General features: G+C 54.2%; 1 protein-coding gene across 1 annotated transcript in view; it reads right to left on the minus strand.

Moving 5' to 3' along the window:
• Window positions 1-4,296: 4,296 nt before the first annotated feature.
• Window positions 4,297-20,314, minus strand: part of LOC142596979 (maestro heat-like repeat-containing protein family member 2B) — a 33,463-nt gene continuing 17,445 nt past the window's right edge. The window contains exons 29-38 of the mRNA XM_075727416.1: window positions 19,927-20,123; window positions 19,513-19,675; window positions 19,024-19,217; window positions 18,475-18,612; window positions 18,165-18,276; window positions 13,044-13,332; window positions 12,369-12,595; window positions 10,626-10,755; window positions 8,566-8,696; window positions 4,297-4,500 (exon numbers count right to left, since the gene is read on the minus strand). Of these exons, the coding sequence (XP_075583531.1) occupies window positions 4,297-4,500; window positions 8,566-8,696; window positions 10,626-10,755; window positions 12,369-12,595; window positions 13,044-13,332; window positions 18,165-18,276; window positions 18,475-18,612; window positions 19,024-19,217; window positions 19,513-19,675; window positions 19,927-20,123 (1,785 nt within the window). The remainder of the gene's footprint in view (window positions 4,501-8,565; window positions 8,697-10,625; window positions 10,756-12,368; window positions 12,596-13,043; window positions 13,333-18,164; window positions 18,277-18,474; window positions 18,613-19,023; window positions 19,218-19,512; window positions 19,676-19,926; window positions 20,124-20,314) is intronic.

Here is a 20,314-nt window from a genome sequence, read left to right on the forward strand (position 1 = left end):
CTCTGGGAAACCCTCCCCTTCTCTGGCAGCAGAGACAAGGAACTGCAGCAAGACCCACTCCAGGGACGTCTGGATCAAGAAAGCAGCAGATACATGATGACGACACAGAGACAGAGTTGCTTTGCAAAACAGCAGCGTGTGTGTGTGTGCGTATTCAGTAACGATTTGTCAAATTGCGTTGGACTTCAACGCTTGAATGGTCTAAGAACCACGTGTCAGACCACATTCGGGGTGCGCCAGTTTGAATGGGACAGCTTGTGCGCACGAATGCAAGAATTCCTCTTGTAATGCTGTACTTTGCCTCCCAGCCTCTCTCGTCGGTCGGCATGGGCCACTTGCCAAATTTTCCTGACAGCTCCCCAGCATGGCCACATGGTACCAGCACTGGTTCCACCACACTTGGGCGCAGCATCTTCCCCCTCTGGGGCAGAGACGGGGAGGGAAAACACAAGCCAAAAGCACCCCATCCTCACTACCGGGGCTGGATGGGGCAGCACACATATGTCGGCATCGCAGGGCCACCGGTGGTGGCCCCATGCCTGCCCCTTGGAGAGGAAATTCACCTCCCCGCAGAAGGCATGCTTGGGATGGGAAACTGTTGGGATGGGAAACAGGGCTGATGCAATCATGGTTGGGATGGGAAGCCATCATCGGGATGGGAAATCACCATTGGGATGGGAAACCATCATGAGGATGGATGGGAAACTATGGTGGGGATGGGAAATCAGCATTGAGGACACGAAATCATCAGCAGGCAGGGAAATCATTGAGATGGGAAGTCGTTGTGGTATGACAAATCAAACCATCACAAGGCTGGCTGAAGCAGGTACTGGCGGAACCATCGCCATGGGGACGCCCCCCCCCCACAATGCTGTTTGTCCCCAACAAATCCCACACTGACCAACCGCCATGGCAGGTACAGCAGCAGGCTCCTGCTCCTCCTGGTGCTCCTGCCCCCCAGGTAACTCCCCAGACGGCTCTGCCCACCAATATCTCACCCCATCACCCCTCTTTGCTTCCCCCAACAGGGAGGTTCCCTCTCCGCCTGCCCATGGCATCGGAGGTATCCAGCATCACATTCACCACCCCGGCCATGCCGCCACCGGTCACTGCCTGTGTGCTGCCTTCTGTCCCGGGGCTGACACTGTCCTCTGAGCCTGCCCAGCTCCACACTGTCACCTACCAGCTGGCCCAGGACAGCGTCTGCCAGGGAGTGCCAGGGCCCCTGGGGGCCCCGGGGCAGGGGGTGCAGCTCCATCGCGCGGTGCTGCTTCCCCCCGGGGTGCAGCTCCCCACCGTGGTGCAGCTCCCCCATGGGGTGCAGCTCCCCACCGTGGCTGCTCCCTGGCCCTCTGCCTACAGCTGGGGACAGCCGGTGGTGACAGGGATGCTGCTGCCCCACCAGCTGATGGAGCTGGGGACGGGGGCCATGGTCAAGGGGCAGCCCCTGAACCCCACGGGCTCCTGCTCGCTGCACGTCCCTGCCTGCCCCACCGCCCTGGCCCCCCGCCACCCCACGGCTCAGCTCTGGGTGCAGGGCCCCCCTGTGCTCCACACCCTGCCTGGCAGCACCCAGAAGCCATCGGAGGCCACCAACAAGGACGCAGCGGCCATTGAAGATGGTGACCCTGCTGCCAGCCCCCACCAGCGTGCCCTGGCTCTGCTCACCAGCAGAACTGCAACAAAACCCAAAGGTGAGGTTTGGGGGGTAGCAGAGCCTGCAGGTGGGCAGCCAAGCTGAGGAAGCCCTGCATCACCCTGGGGTTGGGTTGCCTTTGTTTGCTATTTCAGCAGTGGTGACCACCCCGGCAGCCACAGGGAAGCCCACGGAGCTGTCCAAGCAGGGGCCATATGCCTTCACCAAAGGCATTCCTGAGCAGGTACAGAACACCACCGCCAACTACATGCTCACCTGGCTCAACAACATGGACAGCGAGGACACTGTCCCTGATGTCCCTGACAGCCCCAGCTTGACTGACTTCCTCCACCAGCTCCCCAGCCTCTCTGAGTATGCGGCAGATGGCGGCTGCCCCAAAGAGCAAGCGGCGGTGGCGGGTCTATGGGACAGCAAGGACACCGTCTCTGATGTCCCTGACTTGTCTGCTTTCCTCCAGGAGTTCCCCGACCTCTCCGAGTACGTGGCGGAGGGCGGCTGCCCCAAGGATTGAGTGGTGGCGGCAGGCCTGGGGGACAGCAAGGACACCCGCCCTCATATCCTTGATTTCCCCAACAGCCTCACCACCAACGCTTTCCTCACTGAGTTCCGTGAATTCTTGGAGGACATGGCGGACAGCAAGTGCCACCAAGACCAAGCGGTCGTGGTGCGGCTAGGGGACAGCGAGAACACCACCTCTGCTGCCAGTGTCCCCAGTTTGACCACCAAGGTCCCTGACCTCTCCAAGTATGTGGCAGAGGGAGGCTGCCCCGAGGAGGGAGTGGTGGTGGCGGGCTGGGGGATGGCAAGGACGCCATCTCCGATGTCCCCAACATCCCCAACTTGACCTCCTCCCTCAACAATCTCCCCCACCTCTTGGACTACAGGGCAGAGGGCGGCTGCAGCAGACAGCGAGTGGCGGCGGTGATGCCCCCGGCTGCCCCCCGGCGCCATCCACCCCGCATGGACCAGCTGCTGGAGGAGGCACTGTGGAGGCAGCCCCGGGTGCTTTTGACCCGCTTGCCACTGCCGCCGGGCACCGTCTCCTGCCAAATGGTGGCCAGCTCAGGAGAGGCGGGCGGCAAGAAGGCCAAGCGCTCCGTGCCAGCCAGCACCTGCAAGACACAACATGCAAGAGTGAGTGCCCCACGGGACACCATCTCACCAAAGAAAAAGAAGATGGTGGTGGTGTGCCGGGTGGCCAAACACTCAAGTACTCTCTTGCAGAGGAAGATGGACGGGGACGGCGATGCAGCAGGCGGCAGCGGGCAGCAGGCAGGAAGCAGCAAGCGGAGAGCATCCAAATCCAACAACGTCCCCGCCAAGCAACCTAGAACCTGGGGCGATGCCAGGGGTAAAGGTCCTTTGTGCAGCAGGAGGGGACAGGTTTAATGCAGCCAGTCCACCAAAACCCTGCAGCATGGAGTCCTTAAACCATGGGCCTGGAGCTCCGGCCCCGCGCCCAGCCCAGGGACCCTCCCCCAGCCCAGTCTACTGAACTGTGCGGCTGCTAAAAGGAACCACCGCCCCGAAACAGCATCCCCACCGCGGCCTGGTACCAACACCCCTGCTACCGCCATCTCTGCCCCTTCCTGCCGCTGACAGCCCCACTGCCAGCATCCCCACCGCAGGCGGGAAACAGCATCCCTAGGAACAGCAGCCACACCACAGGGCTGAGGACACCCCGCAATGACCTGAGGGCACTTGCTGAGCTCCATCCAGAGTTTCCACCCGCTGGGGCAAAGAGTGAAGGTGGTGGGGCTGGGACACCAACTGCCCGACCTGAAGCCACAGCCCGGCCCCAGTGGGGGCACCCCCAGACTCCCCAAGACCCTGCCCGTGGCCCCGAGACCCAGCGTGGCTGACTCCAAGCCCCTGCCTCACGGCAGGAAGGAGACAGCACTGGAGGCAGCATCGAGCAGCAAGGCACACACTGGGGCTTCTGCCAAACCCAAGCAGCCAAGCTGGCTGCGCCTGTCACCCACGGTGGGCCAAACCCCACGTGAGGGGCTGCCCCAGCACCTGCGCATGCTGCCGTGGCTGCCACGCACCCCCACCCACCCCGTGCTGGCCCTCGGGGGCCTCACGGCTGCGCCCACCCCACTGGAGGAGCAGGAGGAGTCGGTGCCCATCACACCCGAGCAGCGGCCCGAGCGCGAGCGCAGGAAGAAGCTGTCCAGGAGCAGCGGCAGCGGGCGGCCCTGCACATGTCACTGGGCCAGCTGCAGTTTTTGTGCAGAGGGAGATCGACATGGAGATAGCCGACAGCAATGGCTACCCATAGCCACCGGTCCAGCACCGTCCCCCGCAGCACCCACGCGCAGGGGGAGATCCGGAGGCAGAGACCTGCACCCACCTGCTCCAGCCCCAGTCCCAGCCCTCTCCCACATCCCTGCTTCTTCCTTATTTTATTAAAAGTGTTGGCTGTTCGCTTTGCAGCGCCTCTCTCTGCCTGCGGTCATTTGCTCAGTGGGAGGTGGGGCACGGGGGCTAACGCAGCCCCTTCCCACCCCACAGGTGCCTGAGCTGGGCTGGGGATGGCCACCGAGAGGGTGGGGAGAGGGGGCATCGCTCCGGGTGGTGGGCGCCCGTGGGAGAAACCACGCTGATTTGCACCAACGCCGGGAGGATGGAGGCCTCCATCACCGCCCCAGCACCAGCATCACCGCCCCGTCACACAGCTTCGCTTCACTGACAGCAAGACCAAGACTGACCTCTGGCCCATGGGAGCAGGTTCTTGACATTGGGTTTGCCATCAGGCCCACTTCTTCCTTTCTGCTCTTGATTTTCTTCACGAGGTCACGAGGCAAACAGCTCTCCTCCGCATGAAGATTCTGATCGCAGCTCTGAGAGGAAAGGATGTGGAACACCAGGCATTAAACACAGGCGCCACAAATACTCTGCATCAATCATCGTTAAAAATGTGATGTTCTATGTAAATCCACTGCAATATTAATGTTGCCATTTGTCATTAAGACCTGTGGCTTAAACCTGGAGATTTTCCCAAAAAATAAAGTGTGAAACTATACTATTGTATAGCTCCTCATTTACCAACAACAGATGGGAGGCACCTGTTGATTTTTTTTTAGAGATTAAGAGTCAGTTTTACAGCATGTGTTATAACTGCTCTTGTAAGTAAAAGGCCTCTTTTCCCTACCTTTAGGTATACTAATTTAAATTATCAGGTTTAAATTTTCAGAGAGAAAAACCTTTAACTGCAAAATAGATTGTTTCAGTCAAGTATGCTACAACTGTAAGTTTTATTCCATTAAGAGCTGGTTTCCCTCGAGAGTCACCCTAAATTAAGGAGGTATTTCATCAGTCCACTTCCATGAGTTTCAGTGAAATGGAAAGGGGGCGGGGGGGAGGATCTCTGCTCCTCAAGTAGATTAATTAGAACTCCTCCAATTAGAAATAGCTGATGCTGCTGCAGTTGCCCAGTCTGCTTCTCCACAGCTGTAATCTGAAGCTGTCATGAACTGCCCTCCCTCCATTTACTGCTTAGTAGCTAGTTCGGGCAGTTGTTGCTTCTGCAGCTCTTAATCGAGGTACAGCAGTCAACATTTAAACTCCTTTGATACTTTTAGGCCAGGGTTACTCATCAGACAAGACACAAGACACCAAATCTTGGAGCCAAAGGGCAGAAGAGCTAAAAAAAGCCAGATACAGGAAAGCTATGTGGTTTCTTGGTCATGCTACTTTATGTCACTTCACATAACTGTTGCCATAGGAACATTAGGCAGGGGACACTTACCCTTTGGCTTTAGGATGTTCTGCATGTACCAAAATACTCCTTGCACTATTTAGTAAAACATTAACCTTGCTCCTTTTTTTTTATGGTGTCACACACAGTAAAAAGCTACTGCTGAGCTTCCAACCTGCTGCCTGGTTTCGGAAGCTTTTAACTTCAAAGGAGAAAGCCGTCTGTGTTCTTGCCTAGGCAGCTGAAGTCCCCAGTTACTTATCTTCTCTGGGTCACACTGACAGCATCTTCTCACCTACCACTGAAAGGAAGAGCTGATTTTGTGAGTATCAAACACATGCTGAAAGCTTTCCATTCACATCACATACTGCTTGTTAAATAACTAGTAAAACTTAGGTAAAAATCCATTGTAACTTTGCTGTATTTATATACTATATACATTTTACATACTATATGTATTTACAGTGGGGCAAGTGCTTTTTATCTCTAAAAAAACAAAGATCAAACTTTAGACATCTCTGAACCACACAGCTTGTATCAACCAGGCAGATTATTCAGATGAAATGTATTTAATACAGGTTCCCCACTCACCTCCTGATTCAGGACCAGTGAATAAGAAGCCCATCACCGTTTGGTAGCATTTAATATTAAAAATAGAAATCACAGGATGAACTTGTCTGTAACTAAACACTTTAGAGAGACAAAACAGACAATTGAGGCTGAAGACAAATGGCGGTATATTAAGTCAACATAATAAAAACATATGGAAGAGTACACAGTCTTGAGAGAGACATTCAGAACTGCATATCCCTTGTTTCACAAGTATTCTCTGACCTGATCCTCTTCCACCAAGTGTACCTCTTCCTTGCTCCAGCCTTTCCACCTACTCTCTGGGACCTGGCACTCCTGAAGGCTGCTCTTGCTAGTAAAGGCTGAGGCAAAGGCTGCATTCAGTACCTCCGCTTTTTGCACGTCTGTGGAACCAGGTCCCCTGTCTCGTTGAGCAAGGGGCCCACAATTTCCCTCGGCTGCTTTTTGTCTCCTGCGTACTTAAGAAGCTCTCCTGGCTATCTTTGACATCCCTGCCCAGATTCAATTCCATTTGGGCTTTGGCTTTCCTGACTTGGTCCTTGGATGCTCAGACAATGTTTCCATCTTTCTCCCAGGACACCTGGCCTTGTTTCCACCCTCTGTAAGCTTTGTTTTGCATAGAATCATGGAATCAGAATCATTTAGGTGGGCAAAGACCCTTAGGATCATTGAGTGCAACTGTTAACCTAGCACTGCCAAGGCACCACTTAAGCAGTTCCCTAAGCGCCACCTCTACATGGCTTTTAGATACCTCCAGGGATGGGAGGAGATGGATGAGGAGAAATTGGAGGAAAGGGTGAAGGAGGAGGAGAAGAAGAAGGAGGAACACAAGAAGGAAGATGAGGATAAGGAGGATGAAAAGATAGGACAAGGATGAAAAGGAACAATGAGGAGGAGAAAGATGAGAAATGAGCAAGAGGAGGAAGAAGAGGAGGTGGAGGAGGAACAGGAGGAGAAGTAATAGGAAAAGGTACAGGCATAAGAAGAGGAAGAGGAGGATGAGAAAAAGGAGAAGAAAAAAAGGAGGATGGCAACAGGAGGATGAGGGGGAAGAGAAAGAAGAACAGGAAGAGGAGGAATAAGAGGAATAAAATTAAGTTGAGTAGGAGGAGAAGGAAGAACAGGAAGAAGAACAGGATGATGAGGAGGAGAAACAAAAAGATGAATATGAGGTAGGAGAAGATGAAGAGGAGGAGGAAGGAGAAGGAAGACGAGGAAGTAGACAACAAGGAGAAGGTGGAAAAAGAACAGAAGGAACAGCAGGAGGAGGATAAAGAACAGGAGAGAAAGAACAACAGAATAAGAGGAAGTGGAGGAAGAAAAGCAGAAGGGAATAGGAGGAGGATGAGTTGGAGGAGGAGGAGAAGGAGGGGTATAAGGAGAAGGACTATGAAGAACAAGAAGAACAGGAAGCCAATGAACATGCAGAGGATAAACATGCAGAGGCATATGAGGAGAAGGAGGAGAAAGAGAAGGAGAAGGAGGAAGAAGAAGAGGAAGAAGAGGTGGAGGACGAAAAGAAGGATGAAGAACAGGAGTCATAGGAAGAACAAGAGGAGGAGGAAGAACAGCAAGAAGAGGAAGAGGAGGAGGAGAAGGAAGAGAAGGAGGAGGAGGGAGGAGGAGGAAGAATGGGAGGAAGAGGAGGAAGAACAAGATGAATAACAATAACAGGAGGAGGAAGAACAGGAGGAGGATGACGACGACTATGATGAAGAACCAGAGGAGGAGCAGGAGTAGAAGGAAAAGGAGGAGGAAGAACAGGGAAGAGGAAGAGGACAAGGAGGAGGAAACACCTCCAAATTCACTCTAGAGTGTCAGCACATCAACATTCTTGGATGGAGCACCTGCTGCATATGTTTGTCCATGGGGATGCACTAAATCCAAGCCTACTGGTAGAGCCATTACACACAGGAGTCATTCCATGTCATGGCCATCACTCCTCTCGGGAGCAGATAGGAAAGCTCTGCATGACAAAGGCTGTCAGGACGTGCTCCAGAAACAGAAGCCCACTGCAAGAAGATCCCTGTCACCTAATTGCACAGAAAAAATTCCAGCTCAGTGAAACAATTATTGAAAATGAAATGCACAGAACAGCATCCGCCATCAAAACACTTTCAGTGATAATTTTAACTGCTGCAGAGCTGCAGGCTGGCAGCCTTACCATTACTGTCACAGGACCCCAAAAGAAACGATAACTGGCAAACAGTAACTCTATCCATAGCCCATATCTATCCAGCCTTCGGAAGTAGAATAGGTAGAGGTAGAATAGCTCAGCCTACAGCTATACAGTCAGCCTAGACTTAGAGCCTCTGTCTACCTACTCGATGATCTGTCCAGAAAATCAAATCATAATTAGCTTTGAAAGAGGATGGAACTGGGCGAGGGTCAAGGGGGAAGAAAGAAATTGCTGGAAAAAGGGAAAGTGTGGGCACACAATTAAACAAGAAAGGAGCTGAGTTATCCCGAAAGCCAGCTCACTTTTGCTGGTGAAAAGCTGTGGAGCTTGGAAGAAAAAAAACCTGACCTTGGTGCTGGGATGCGCACAGATGTCTGAGTTCAGATCTGAAACAGCAGGAAAAAACCTTGACACAGCTCCTTTTCGCTGTCCTCACACCTGTGTGCATGCTTTGACTTCCTCGTTTCCCTGAAGTTCCCCCAGACTAACAGGGAACTGGCTTCTGTCCAGTCCATGTGCCATGAAGAGAAAAAGTTCTGACCACTGAAGGGGGTAGCAAACAACTGCATCTGCAGAAGCAAAGGGGCAGCCGCAAAGCTGATCTGAGCCCCAGGAGCCCCTGGTGCCCTGGTATTTGCTTGGCCAGTACTGGGGAGCACCAGGGACAGAAGCGAAGGACAGCGGTCAGCGCCCGCGGGAAGACAGACGGGGCTCTGTCCTTCCTCCTGGCCACAGGAAGATGCCCTGGGCCACACCAGGACAGGGCGTCCCTCCTCCTCACTGCCCGGGGGAAGGCGAGGCCTGAGGAAGGCCCTGGGTGCTGGGCTCAGCACAGGCGCTGGCACCAGGGGCAGAGCCCTGTCTCCTGCCTGCTGCCGGCCTGGCCCATGCCAGCGGCTCCTGTCACACAGCTCCTCCTGCCCAGGGCTGTGGCTGGCAGCACAGACAGACCTGCATTTTTGGGAAAGACTTGCCAATCCAGAGCAATTCCAGGCAGCTCCCTCCTGGCAGCTCCCTCCCCTCCCCTCCCCTCCCTCCGCGGGCAGGCCCAGCCCCCAGCAGAGCCCAGAGGGAGGGCAGGGCTGTGCACAGCCCTTGCGCTGCTGAGAGAACAGCCCCAGGGCCATGGCCCTTCTCGCAGGCCGTCTCTCCGCAGGCCCAGTGTCCCGGCGGGCTGAGGAGCCGCTGCGGGCTGGGGGGCAGCGGGCGCAGGGCAGCCCTGGGAGGAGAGGCGCGGGCTGCCTGTGCCCGCCTGGCAACAGCCACGCCATTGGCCACAGCTGAGCCAATGAGCGGAGCCGGAGGCGGCCTGTCAGTCCCAGGCAGCCTGGGGCGGGGCCGGAGGGGGCAGAGGCCGAGCAGCCTGAGGAGAACTGGGGGAGGGGGGGAGCGGGGTGGGGGGGCCGGGATAAAGTTAATTTTCTTCCTAGTAGTTGGGATAGTGCTGTGGTTTGGATTTAGCATTAGAATAATGTTGGTAACACACTGATGTTTTAGTTGTTGCTACATAGTGCTTGCACTAGTCAAGGACTTTTCCAGCTTCCCATGCTCTGCCAGGTGCACAAAAAAACTGGGAGGGGGCAGAGCGAGGAGAGCTGACCCAAACTGCCCAAAGGGATAGTTCATGCCATGTGATGTCATGCTCAGTATATAAGCTGTGGGGAGTCGGCTGGGGAGCAGCGATCACTGCTTGGGGACTGGCTGGGTGTCTGTTGGCGGGTGGTAAGTGGTTGTGTGACTTGGTTTTTTTTTTCCCTGGGTTTTCTTTCTCTCTCTCGTTTTTCTCCTTTTCATTACAATTTGTATTACTATTTGTATTATAATTATTATTTCAATTATTAATCTGTTCTTATCTCAACCCCTGAGTTTTCTTAGTTTTGCCCTTCCAGTTCTCTCCCCCATCCCACTGGGGAGGGGAGGGTGAGCGAGCGGCTGTGTGGAGCTTGGTTGCCGACAGGGGCTAAACCAGGACACTGGCCAACTCTGGAAATGCGAAGAAAGTCTCTCTTCCTCCCTACAGGCCTGTGTCTCGGCTGTGGAAGAACTGTCTGAAAAACTGTCCGGTGTTCCAGCAACTCAAAGAGGGTATGTCCTACTCCCCACCTGTACGGACCAGTATCTCAGCTGTTAGGAGTAAGCGTCCCTCTGCTCAACAGAGAGGATATAGTGGATACACACCACGGGCCACCCTGTGGTTTTACCTGCGTGACCATGGAGAGGACATGAGGAAGTGGGATGGGAAAATCTACCTCGACCCTAGAGGCATGGGTGCATGAGTTGCAAGGAAAAAGAGTCACAAAAGGTGATTCTTCCAGGTAAATTGCAGCTCCAGTTTCCAGTGGGCAGTTCCCCAGACAGAGTAGAAGGGTTGATTTTACTTCTGATCTTAATAAAGGGACTTTTGATTCGCATTTACAAGAAGTGAGTAATGAATACTATGAGCAGGACTAGAGGGGGCCTGCGTCCAGCCAGGTGGAGGAAAGGGACAACCGTTTTACTGGACTGTGTGGATTCGATGGCCTTATGATCTTCCCAGTCCTTGACATAGTAAGTCTCTGGTTGCAGGACAGTGTGGCTGATGTTCCCAGAGAGGTCTTCCGAAGCTGCCACATCTTCTGCTGATGGGATCTGTCAGGACAGCTCTCACAGCTTCTCAGGGGTGCAGGAGAAGGAGGCGCTCCAGAGCAGGACTTTCTTCTGCCACCGTCAGAGGGACAGGCCATCACTGCTACCTTTCCGAGGGATGGTTGCAGGGTGTGCAGCTGGGATGTGCACTCGGGTCTGCACAGGGCTGCAATTCAGAGTGATGTCCTCCTGCTCCAGAGATGCTGTGTGCTCGGGATGGTGACTCTGCCCCATGCCATGTCAGCACTTGGCCTGCCCTGGGAGCTCCCTACGGTGGTGCAGGGAGGTCTGGGTGGAAGGAGAAAGCCCTGGCAGGGCAGGGTCATTCTTCCACCTGGAGGGTGTTATGTGGGATGGGGCTGCTCACAGCTCTAGCTCACAGCTCTAGCTCACAGCTTTAGCTCACAATGGGGACATTTGGAGATGGGGACTTTTCAAGGGGAAGGTAAGTTCACCAGGTACCTGCAAGGTCTTTCCTGACTCAGTTGTTTTGTGGGTTTGGGGTTTTTTTTTTTTCAGTTTTCCAACATCGGCAATAGGGAGATGGAAGCAGTTTTGGAGGTTTAGATTTGGGGGTAAGACTGCTAACATGTTACTCTGAAAGATCAAGAGGTATGTGAGGAACCTCAGGAAGTCCCTTCGCCCTCCCCTGCCCCTGCCCCCCAGCCTACAGGCAGCGCCGACCACTCCGATCTTCTGGTCATGCCTGGCCCTCTCCTTGTGCTCCCCACTGGCCCTTGGGAGCTGGGTGGGGATCACTGCTGTGAAGCCCCACCCTGGGGCTCTGTGGATGTGGCAGGTGCTTGAAGGGACTATGATGCATTTGAAAGGAGAGTAGATGTTCAGTTATGTCTGAGGGTGACATGAACGACTCTCCTGCCTCTCCCTTCCTTGTGCCTGCTGGGTCCCCATTTCCTCCACTGGGACTCCAGAGTCCTTGTTTCCCTGCCGTCGCCTGGGTTTAGCACTTCTGCTTTGAGCGACTCCACCTTGGGTGATCTCTTACTTTGTGCGTCTCTAGTCACTGCCTGCCCCAGGCACACGCTGTCTATGGAGATCCCTGGGGTCTCCAGGCAGCTCCAGGTTTGCTTTCTCAAGGCCATCATCTGCATGGGTATGTCCTGGGTATGTACATCGGTGACTGCTCACCATCTCCATTGTAAGTAGACATTGACGGGTTAGTCTTAAATCCAGCCTTCGGTGTCTAAGAAGTCACAATGTGACACTGAGCTCTTTGCTCCTTAATCAATGAAGAAACAGGCCCTTTTGGGGAGCAGTTGCTCATGCCTGTTCTTGGCATCAGCTTTGGAAGATGAGCCCAACCTTTGTGCACTGAGGAGGTCACCCTATATTACAGAGATGCTATATGAGAGCCACCTCTGACCCAGTGTTAGATGTACATTTATATGGACGCCAGGTGAGAAAGAACAGGTCCATTCCTCAGTAGAAGTGAACTGAGTCTAAATATTTGTGTAGGAACAAAATAACCACAAATTACCACAAAATTATAATGATAGCAGCTACGATAATGATAATAAGAAGAGTAATGATGATGATAATCCTAATGATGAACATGATAACTAAAAAAACCATAGCATAGGCCTGGAATGGGATACCCTGGGAGTCATTTGTGAGGAGAGAAGTTTATCACTACTGAAAAACATCCAAGAAATCATTTTCCGAATGGCATCCTTGAGCTCTTTGTTCCTCAAGCTGTAGATGTGGGGGTTCAATGTTGGAGGTACCACTGAGTACAGAACAGCCATCACCGGCTCCAGCGATGGTGAGGAGATGGAGTGGGGCTTCAAGTAGGCAAACATGCCAGTGTTGACAAACAGGGACACTACAGCCGGGTGAGGAAGGCACGTGGAAAAGGCTTTGTGCTGTCCCTGCTCAGAGGGGATCCTCAGCACGGCCCTGAAGATCTGCACACAGGAGAAAAGAATGAAAATGAAAACACCCCAAGCTCACAAAAACACCAACCATAAGAAGCCCAACTCCCCTGAGGCAGGAGTTGGAGCAGGAGAGCTTGAGCATCTGGGGAAGTTCACAGCAGAACTGGTTTATGGCATTGCCTCGGCAGAGTGGTATTGAAAATGTATTAGCAGTGTGCAGCAGAGCGTGGAGGAAACCACTGCCCCAGGCAGCTGCTGCCATTTTGGCACAAGTTCTGCTGTCCAGGAGGGTCCTGTAGTTGAAGGGGTTTGCAGATGGCAATGTAGCAGTCATAGGCCATGATGGTGACAAGACACAGTTCTGCTGACATCAAAAAGGAAAAGACCTGGCAGCACATGCCAAGGGGATGACCCTGGTGTTGCAGAGGGAATTGGCCATGGACTTGGGGACAGTGGTGGAGATGGAGCCCAGGTTGAAGAGAGAGAGGTTGAGGAGGAAGAAATACCTGGGGGTGTGGAGGCAGTGGTTGCAGGCTATGGAAGTGATGATGAGGCCGTTGCCCAGGAGAGTAGCCAGGTAGATGCCCAGGAAGAGACAGAAGTGCAAGAGCTGTAGCTCCCGTGTGTCTGCGAACACCAGGAGGAGGAACTCAGTGATGGAGCTGCCGTTAGACATTTGCTGCTTCTAGGTGTGGATGACTATGGAAGAAAAGGCATTGAGAAGTTAGGGGAGATTTCTCTGAGCAAAACCTACTCTGCTTCTCAAAGAAATCCCCTAATCTGCTTCTCCCATTTCCAGGAACACCTTTGGCAGGTGCCTTTCATGAGCTTTGTTTAGGGCCAACTAAGGGTGTCTCTGGGAGCAGGGGGCTCTGCTGTGGGCTTTGGAGGAGACAGTCCTGCCCTACACCAAAAGGTAAATAGGGCCATGGGGTGATCTCAGATCAAATCCACTTGTGATATCAAAAAGTTTTTCAGCATTGTCGCTCCCAAATCACCCAACCGTAGAGCAGAGCTTTGGGGATTTTGATTTGTTTATTTTGTCCTTGTTGCCCCACCACACCTGAGGAGTGTTTTAAGGCAGAAATCCCTGGCATTTCTGCTGCACTCCGAGTGAAACCTTGTGGGTCCTGAGAGGCAAAGGGGTTTTTCCCTTAGTGTAGAGTGAGATGAGCCAGTCTGTCCATCAGTCCTGTTCTCAGCTGCCCTGTGCTGGCACCTCTTTGAGCTGGAGGGTGATTGTACTCAGATGTTCCCCTGAAAAGAAAGTGGACACTACTGAGAGCAGAGGAACCCGGTTTCAAAGTGCAGATCTCCAGACTCTCCATGCCCACCTCATTGTACCTGAGCATGATCTCAGCTCTCCCCTCCCAGCCGGGGACACAGGGGGCTCATTGCAGCTGCCCACCTACAGCTGTCCGGCAGCATTTCCATGGCCTTAGCACCGAGGTGTCTTCTCCGTGGGCCTCCTACATAACACAGAGATGCTATGGGAGAGCTGTGCCCTTCTGGAGGGCAACCTGCAGCCCAGCAGCACTCCCAGGGGAAGTCAAATGTCCTAAAGATGGGGTGTCCTGAAAGGAGGGCCAGCTCATTCCAGTCCCCCACACTGCAGTGCCAACAGACCGCAGGTTAGGTGGGGACAATCACAGCAGGGACAGGGGGGGAAACATGCAGAAATGCCCCAATGCGCCTGCTGAGGGAGACAGGGCAAGGACAGAGATACAGGCATTTGGGGGTTTCTCCTCATCAGAGATCGGGATGCGAAGGAGGTGACTCAGCCTGAGACCCCATGGCTGTGAGGGCAGAGGCTCTGCTAGGTGGGAGAGGTGAGGGGGTTGCTCCAGGGCAGGTGTCTGCACTGCAGGGGATGGCAGGGAGGTGCTCGAATCCCCTCTCCCAAGGCATTTCTGGTGGTACTTCCCTCTACCTTATTGCCCATGTCTCTACAGCCTGGAGCTGTCCCTGCTGTTTCTCTGTCCCCATGTCTCTGCCCTGGCTATGTTCACAGACCCCATCCCACCTGCTGTGTGCTCAGCTCTGCCCTTCAGACACCTCCTGGCAACAAGGCACTCCCCAGGGGCATCTCTGTGTGTGCAGGTGTGAAGGAGCAGCTCAGACAAGTCCTAACAAGAGCTGGGGTCTGAGTGCCTTCTTCAGAACAGAGAAATAAATTCCCATCTCCCACTGCCCACCCAGACAACCAAGAGGAGAATCCTCAAAGCACAGACACCTGCCCTTTCAGGTAACCCCCACCTTGATCTTCCTCTTCAAAACTGCCCTCAGAAATGTCCTGGGGGTGATGTGGAGCTGTGAGCAGGCCTGGCCCATGCAGCACTCTCTCGACAGCAGAAGGACCCTGCCCTGCTGCGGGTTGCTCCTTCCACCCACAGCTTGTCATCACAGCACTGGGAGGAGCTCCCCAGGCAGGCTGAGCGCTGACCCTGGCAGGTGGCAGAGTCCTGCCCCAGCACACAGCCCCCTGGGGTGCAGGGACCCTGCTTGGAAGGACAGTCCTGGGCACCCCTGGATGTACACCCAGCTTCACACCCCTGCAGCTGTACCCGGCAGAAGGCAGCTGTCATGTCTTGTCCCTCTGATGATGCAGCAGGGAAGCCTTGCTCAGCAGCACGTCTTCCTACAAACTGGATAAACTGTGAGGGTTGTTCTGACAGATGCTTTGGATGTACCAGATTTTGGAGAGCCCTCCGGGATACTCATGTGCACTGCCCTGCAGCCAGAGTCCTACCATGTAAAGACCTGTGAAGATTTCTCCCACACTGAGAGCCCAGCTGTCCTTCCACCAACCTCTCCCTGCCTCATTCCTCTCCCCTCACTGCCTGCAGGCACTGCCCTCAGCCCTGCTGCACTTTGCAGGGGAGCTGCTCCTGGGCAGAGCTGTCTCTCACAAGCACTGCCCACTTGCTATGAGCTCCCTCCATCCCAGGAGCCCGGCCCAGCTCAGCAGCAGAGGACCAGCCAAAGCAGCCACTTTCTGGGCTGCCTGGAGATGTCCCAGGGGCTCTAGGGCTGACAGCTCCTGAAAGGCAACAGAGTCACCTTTGGGGAATGGACTTTTTAGCTGACTGAAATAATCACCAATTGTCCCTCTCTGAAGAGTGGAGAGACACTGATTCCAAAAGTGTGGTTTGTCCTATCAGGGCATGGATGCCTATGAGAAGTATAAATGTTCCCCTCTGGACACTGACATTCTTGACCCCTAACGACAAGGACACACAGGCAGTGACAGGGAGGTGTTGGTTGGACCCTGCGCCAGGCAGGAATTCAGCTGAAGCAATGCAGGCATCTCCTCCCCAGCTGGAAGCCTTTGGGCTGAAGTGGGATTCAGCTCCCCCCATGCACCCCACAGACCCACAGTGTTAAGGGATGTCAAGACTGGCCACCACTTCCAGCCACTCCAGCCCAGGACCCCTCCTGCCATGCCGCTGGAGCCCAATACACACCAGTACCACCCAGTACAGTCGTGCCTGGCTGCTGGAGCCCAGCCTGGGGATCTGGAGTCTTTGTGCAGGCTGAGGGATTCAGCTGCCACTTTTCTGCTTGCAGGTGGTAACTAGTAGCGAAGCTGACCACGCATCCGAGAGACAGACAGACACACACACACACGCGCCAACACACACACACACACGCCAACACACACACACGCCAACACACACACACACACGCCAACACACACACGCCAACACACACACACACACGCCAACACACACACACGCCAACACACACACACACACGCCAACACACACACACACACGCCAACACACACACACACACACACACGCCAACACACACACACACACACACACGCCAACACACACACACACACGCCAACACACACACGCAGAGGACACTGATACAGCCAGTCACACAGACTGCCACAGATGAGGTGCTGCCGTCAACAGCACCCGCATGCAGGACTCACATAAAACACAGCCAGCCACGTCCCCTCCTCCTCTTGGGCTGGCAGAGACAGGAGGTCACTAGTGCAGGCACACACGACACTCTCTACGTTCACAAGCATACAGATGTTCATGGATCCCCTGCGTACTGGCACAGCCCCTCTGTCCACTGGTACCTCTGCCCAGATCCCAGCCCTCTGACCCACCCCATGGGTCCGCTACTCGCCAACTGGTCCATCTTCGTGCTCCCTGCAAACAGGCAGCACTCACACGTTTCTCCTGCAGGCACCCCACACTTGCCAATCTCCCCAGGTGCTAGCACAGACCCTCTGCCCACCTGATACCTCAGCCTAGACCCAAGGCCCTGCAAGTCACCAGCTGGTCCAGCTTGAAGTCTGCTGGTGGATGCACACGCACACCCCATGCACACCAGGTTTGGGGAAGATAGAGACACTCACAGAGCCTCTCACTCACCTCACTCATGCTGGTCTCCCCCAGTAGGTGGTTTACAGGATGTACACCGTTCCTGCCACAGAGCCTGGTGGTCAAGACCCCCACTCGCTCCTGTAGCTGCACTGAGAACCCCTACTCACTCCACGAGCTGCACTGGGACCCATGCCAGTAGCTGGCACCACAAGCCAGGGGTGCCTACACCCCCTGGTTGACTCCAGTAGCTGGCACCCAGTCCACCCATGCCAACCCCCCAATAGCTGGCACATAGTCCTTTCAGTTTGCATGCACACAGGATAGAGAGCGAGATGACACAGAGAGATTGTTAAGAAAAGATTTAACAAGAAGATACGAGAAGACAGGACAGACATCATCTGTGTCCTGCTACCAATTAGTTGTCTCTGGAGAGACTCTGGCGTCATCAGGTCATCCGTCATCTGAAACTTCTTCAACAAGATTAGAGGGGACAACGCCTCTTGTGCCATTGGTCAGCTCTGCTACATACCAGCCCTCTCCATCCACATCTCCAAAGATGTAAACATATTGTCCAGCAACTAGAGGAAGCACTAGTTCAGGCAGCTCATTGTGACCATCAAAAGGATCATAGCTCTATTGAGCTACGAATGCTCGAAGCTCTGCTGGTTGTTTTCTCACAGCCTCCAGGAGGATGCACTCCTTGTCTGCTCCCAGGTTAGCCTGGCATGGCCTGGAAATGATGTGGTTGGATCTTTCTCCTTCCAGCTGTTCAAGTTCCTGAAATAGTTTCTGGTGTTGTTCATTTAACTTCTGGTACCGATCATTCAGTTCAATCAGCTGGGCTCGAAACAGTTGCAGGGTTTCTTTGTGTTCCCTGTGTACTTCTGCCTGAGGCCTCTGCAAATACTCGCTTTCCTCCTCTTTCCTCTGGAGCGCTAACTTTGTCTCTCCTGTTCCTTCTCCAGCTGTTGACTTCCTTCTGCCATTTCTCTCATGGCTTTCAGTTTGCGCTCTGCCTCTTTCAGCTGGGTTGGAAGACAGATGTTTGTCTGGATGGCAGAATCTCACTCCTCTGCCGCTTGCGCTAGTGAGTCTGGTGAGCTAGACATCCCAAGCAGCAGTATCTCGGCAAAACCCCTCTGAACCCTTCCTTCCCCACCCCCTGCCTTACCTCAGCAAAGAAAGCTGTAGCACTCACCCGCAGCTTAACTGAGGAGGAATCCAGCCATGGCAAGAGGTTCCTCACCACACAGGGGGAGATGAGCCCAGCATGGAGCAGGACGCTGTGCAGGGGACACAAGCGAGGGACACACAGTTGCCCAGGAAGGCCACAGGCCGGGTCTCCAGAATTCACTTGCGCTGACACAGACGCTATTCTTTTGCTCAGGACAGCTTCCCAGGCACACTGGAAGGGTCCCAGCAGCCATTTCCCTGCGCACAGCTCCACAGAAGGTGGCCAGATGCATCCCTGGGGCTGTTACCTGCTCAGGAGACACACCCCCTCAGGGTGAGCCAGGGGGTCTTCCAGGCGAGCCCACACTGCCCAATTCATGAGCAGCCGCATCCATTTCTGCACCATGCATTTGCCTAGCACCAACTCTATAGCTGAAAGGAAAATCCTGGCACAAGAAACAAAACACAACAAATCAAAATAACACCACCACCACAAACCCAAAGAAATCTCAAATCACAGCAGGTTAGGGGAAGACTTATCTTTAGCAGAGCTAAATACCCCTGAAATGATGCTTCATAGCCTCCAAGACTGCAGCTAACAACACTGGCATTTTTGTCATGCCCCAAACCCACTGAAGCAGAAGAAAACCCATACCCCTAGACTGACTCCATGCTAGATACTCCTGCCTAGGAGCTGGAGTTTCTCCATGAAGGAACAGAAGTAAACCCAACCATGACTACTGGTTTCCACATCTAGGAAGCGGGGCAGGTGAAGCTCTCCCTCAGCTCCACAAAGGCACATGCCTTGGTGAGGGGAACTGAAGCCAGCCCCTCCATCTGCCCCTTCAGCTCCTTACCTGCACGGCTTCTCTTCAAGCACCTGGCCCTCAAGGAACAGTTGTCTCCAGCTGCTTATGGGGGAAAGCAGCCTCTCCTCACCCAGCGTTTCCCTGGCCCACCTCATGAGGCTGGGAAGAAGGTGGGGAAGCAGTTGCCTGAGCTCCTCTGTGCTCCTCAGGGCAAGCACCACCTCGGAGATGGCACGGGTGATCTGCAGAGAAACATGACCAAGAACCACCTGTTCAGGCAAGGCCTTTTCCCACCAGCCTGGTTCCCCTGCCTGCCTGGGGCAGGGGGGTTACTGTCCACAATTGTCACTTCTGTGACAGCCTTGTGGCTCAGGAGCACAAAACTGTCCCGGCTCCCCACACTCCTTGAGGCCAGCCCAGCACAGTGCCCTGGGAGTCTCCACGGGCATCCACAAAGGGCACCTGACTCCCTCGTGCCAAGATATGAGTTAGAAAGCAGATGCAAAGCTGCAGAAACGTGTGTGCCATTGAACGTACCGACAGAGTCTCCAGAGCAGTCTGACGGCTGTGCCGCTCACAAGCAGAGGAGTGAGTCCCCAGGTGGTTGTTTCCTGCTCTGTTTAGTTTCTCTACTAAGCACCTCAGGATCTGAATCCCAAGGATGCTTCTTCCCAGGCTCCTCCACAGCTCCACCATGTCACTGCAAGGGAAGAGACGTTCACCCCTGAGCCCATATCCTCGCAGTCCTGCAGTGCCCTCAAACCTCCTCACCTGCAATGGGGCTTACAATGCCCCACTCACAGCAGATACAAGCATGCAGTCTTGCAACACTCAAGACTGTTCAGGCAGAAAAAAAAGACCTGCTTCTCAACTGCCCCCCCCCCCCCCCCCCGCCCCCACCAGTACAAGCAAGCTGCAGGGTCTCTGACTACAGTGGGGAAGTGCACATACCTGTCCATAGGCAGACCTTTCTGCAGGAGACTGCTGATCACAGGCTCATGGTGAAAGCGGGCGAGAAGAAACACCATATGGAGCAGGAAGGGCCTGTGGGTGCTCTGCTGCATGTAGGTGTAAAGGGTGTTCAGGATTTTTGGCACCTGAATGAAAGAAGAGGAGAAAGAAGGGCTCAGTGCCTTCTTTATCCCCTCCTGCGGGGCCCAGACACAGTCATTCAGCACATGAGCAATGCCTGCTCCGTCGACACAGAGTCCAGATCTAGCTCGAAACCTCACTCCTTCCACCCTGCCTGACCCTGGCTCATGTCTGGAGCTGAGCCTGCTCTTGGCAATAGCGCACACGCATGCACACACGCACACGCACAGATGCATGTGCTCACAGG

This window comes from Pelecanus crispus, unplaced genomic scaffold (assembly GCF_030463565.1).
Source record: "Pelecanus crispus isolate bPelCri1 unplaced genomic scaffold, bPelCri1.pri SCAFFOLD_31, whole genome shotgun sequence".
NCBI classification, from domain to species: Eukaryota; Metazoa; Chordata; class Aves; order Pelecaniformes; family Pelecanidae; genus Pelecanus; species Pelecanus crispus.